The 3,305-nt window shown below is 35.2% G+C and overlaps 1 protein-coding gene across 1 annotated transcript in view; it reads left to right on the top strand.

The window, feature by feature from the left end:
• The first annotated feature begins 1,954 nt into the window (after positions 1-1,954).
• Positions 1,955-3,305, top strand: part of SAMSN1 (SAM domain, SH3 domain and nuclear localization signals 1) — a 66,339-nt gene continuing 64,988 nt past the window's right edge. The window contains exon 1 of the mRNA XM_015813801.2: positions 1,955-2,035. Within this exon, the coding sequence (XP_015669287.2) occupies positions 1,955-2,035 (81 nt within the window). The remainder of the gene's footprint in view (positions 2,036-3,305) is intronic.

Below are 3,305 nucleotides of genomic sequence, written 5' to 3'. Positions count from 1 at the left end.
ACTCGTGGACTTCAATTCCCAGAATTCCTGAGCCAGCTGGATAGTATTATGATAATAATTTATATTATACTACATAATACTAATAGTATTATGATAATAGTTTCTTGTTGGCTCCACGATGTTTATGTTTTGCACAAGATCTTAGTCACTGCTTAGGATTATGTCTAATATATCCTTTCTGGTTTGTTCCAAAACCAACTAATTTATATTCTAATCAATTTATAACAACCAACCTTTTTATATTCCACATATAAATTAAAAAATAAACAAACTTTTTTGTTATGGCCAGAACATGAATATACTAGACCACTATTATGGCAATTAAAGTCTCCAATTGTTACAAAGGGTTTTCATTTGCATGGCTCCATGATTTATTTCAACCTCTTGACACTAATCCCAATATTTCATTCAGATGGTCATCAACATATCTATAGATTTACATTTCTGACCAGTTATTGTCATGCAGATCTTGGTATCACAATGTTTTGTAATATATGAGGTTTTATAAGCTCCTTGGCATAAAAAATAACATCCTCCCAATTCTCCCTTCCCATGATTGTATTCACTGACTTTTTCCCATCCCACCAGCTTTCCTTATAACAATTATACTTACGTTCTTGTTCACAATTATGAACTATAATCTTCCATATTGGATTGAAGATTTCTAATTTGATCATACAAACAGCCATACATTATATATTTTTTTCAAATGTTCTTGGCATGAGCCTTTTTCACAATCTTTTATTCCTTCTCTGACAATCATGACTATGCCACAGATTACCTCCCATCGGCCTGTACGCTCCCACAGGGTGGGTCTCCTCAGGGTGCCGTCGGCCAGACAGTGCCGGCTGGCGACCCCAAGGGGGAGGGCCTTCTCTGTGGGAGCTCCCACCCTCTGGAATGAGCTGCCCCCAGAGATCAGGGTGATCCCTGATCTCCCTTCCTTCCGCCGCGCCCTTAAGACATGGCTATTCCAACAAGTGGGACTGGCCTAGGGTAATTTTTAGAGGGGTTTTAATCATATTTTAATTAGACAACATTTAAATATTTCTTTTTAACTAATTTTAAATTTTGTAATTGTTTTTGGTGTATTTTTAAATTGATTGTCAGCCGCCCTGAGTCCGCAAGGAGAAGGGCGGGATATAAATTCAATAAATAATAATAATAATAATAATAATAATAATAATAATAATAATAATAATAATAATAATAATAATAATAATAATAATAATTTGTATTTGTACTCCTTGTATTTTTTCCCTGAACTTTTTTTTATTTTCCAAACAGTCTGTTGCATGTTGGCTTCTCCCTTTTTAACTGGAATCCATTACAAGGCTGCTTTGCTGCTTTTTAAAATTTTCTGTTCCACAACTCAGTTCCATTTTGATCTGACTGATTTTACCTGTATCGTTTCCTAGTATTATGATGAGTTTGGGGAAGTGACAGCACTCCATGAATACATAAGTAAAATATTTTAATATTATTGAACAGACTTACTATTAAATATAAGGGATTTTGATAGGTCTTCACAAAGGCATTTAAGACTTGGCTCTTTCTCCATGACCTTGGGTGAGGTTAATTTGAGTATCAACTGGATAAGTTGAAATATATTTTAGTATGGCTGCCATTGTATTGTTTTTAGTTGGTTTTAATATATTTTATTGTTTTCCTTATGATGTATTTGTTGATTGTTTTTCTTATTTGCTGCAATGTTTGTTTTGGATAGCCATATTAATTTTATCAATCAATCAATAGCACCTCAAGATCTTTAAATAATTTGGTACCATAGTTCTTGTCTTGGAAATTTTACAAATAATTTATAATATTATAATTATTTTGTATCCTATTCTTGTGAACTGAAAATTAGATGATATGATCAATCAATGAATAAATTCGAAACAAAAATAGATACAAGTATGACACACATGATTTATTTACTTTTCAGGAGGGTTCTATGGACAGTTTGTATGAACCAGTTAAAGAAAATCAAGAACTACAAGAAGATATCTGTATGAGTAGCAGAGCTAATTCACAAGTAAGTGCTTTGGTTAAGGCAGATTGACAGAAAGGTTTCATTCTTTCATAAGTGACTTATAAAATACAAAGATGACCATGTTGCAGCTAAAAAAAAGATAATATTGATATAAGAAAATTGTTTTTGTTAGACCTCAAGTGAAAAACTTTTCCAAAAGAGAGGAGAAGTAACAGAAAAGGTATGAAGTTGTGATCCCTGATCAAGGAATTCAAAAAGTGTCCTTTTGAGTTATTCTGAATTATAATGGATGGGCTGTCAAGACGTCCTCCCTGGCTTCTTTTTCCTGGCCTCCAGGGAGGACATCTTGACATGGGAATTACCTGATAATAGAAGGTAGTCCCATAGATAAAGTGTTCTAATGCATAGTCCTTCTAACCTATCTAAGTGCAATTGTCCAATCAAGATATAACCAAGGCATTAGTGGCAATGATCAGAGTCATTCCTGATTCTTCTTGTCTCCATGGAAAAAATCTGGCCAGGATATTCCAACAGCAACTGCTTCTCTAAGTTTCTATAAACTCATGCTTGGGTTATCAGAGATCATATCAAGATAGGCTGCCCAGAATAGATTTAGTTTTGCCACAGATTTCTGAATGAACATTTCACATTTGCTTTGGTAAACAGAACAATTCTAACAAAAGTATTAAAAGAAAAAATAAAATGGCAATTATACAAGACAAGCTTGTTACTTGAATTAGTTTAATAAACAAAGATGAACAATGTTTGATTTGATTTATGCTCAGGTTCCTAAATCAGCCGAAAACAGAATCCCTATAAATCAACCCTCTTGCTTCACGCTTTTTAAAAATCTTTACATATAACAAAAAAAGATCAAATGAATAATTGGTAGAGATCTCTACAGATCTCTCTCTCTCTCTCTCTCTCTCTCTCTCTCTCTCTCTCTCTCTCTCTCTCTCTCTCTCTCTCTCTCTCTTTCTCTCTCTCATATATTGTAGGAACAACAGTGAGATAACCATAGCGAGTGGAGGCCCGAATGAGAGAGTGGGTACCCCGAACCAGGCAGATCTGACTAATGAAAGGAATAAGGACGTAAGACCACAGAGACAAGGGGAACAGGGGATAAGATCGAAGATAGGAGAAGGAGGGGGGAATGCCCCAGTTGCTCCCAAGCCGCGAGCAAATGAACTAGATGAAGGCAACCACGTGAATGAGCCTTGCAGGATAGGAACAACCAACGGAAGAAAAGTCATCACCGGAGCACAGCTGTTGCAACTAGGACCGATAACTAGGTCCAAAAGCCGTGTGCAGA

The sequence above is a fragment of the Protobothrops mucrosquamatus genome, unplaced genomic scaffold (genome assembly GCF_001527695.2).
Source record: "Protobothrops mucrosquamatus isolate PMUCROS unplaced genomic scaffold, P.Mucros_1.0 scaffold196, whole genome shotgun sequence".
Taxonomy (NCBI): domain Eukaryota; kingdom Metazoa; phylum Chordata; class Lepidosauria; order Squamata; family Viperidae; genus Protobothrops; species Protobothrops mucrosquamatus.
This window is presented reverse-complemented; position numbering and strand designations above follow the sequence as displayed.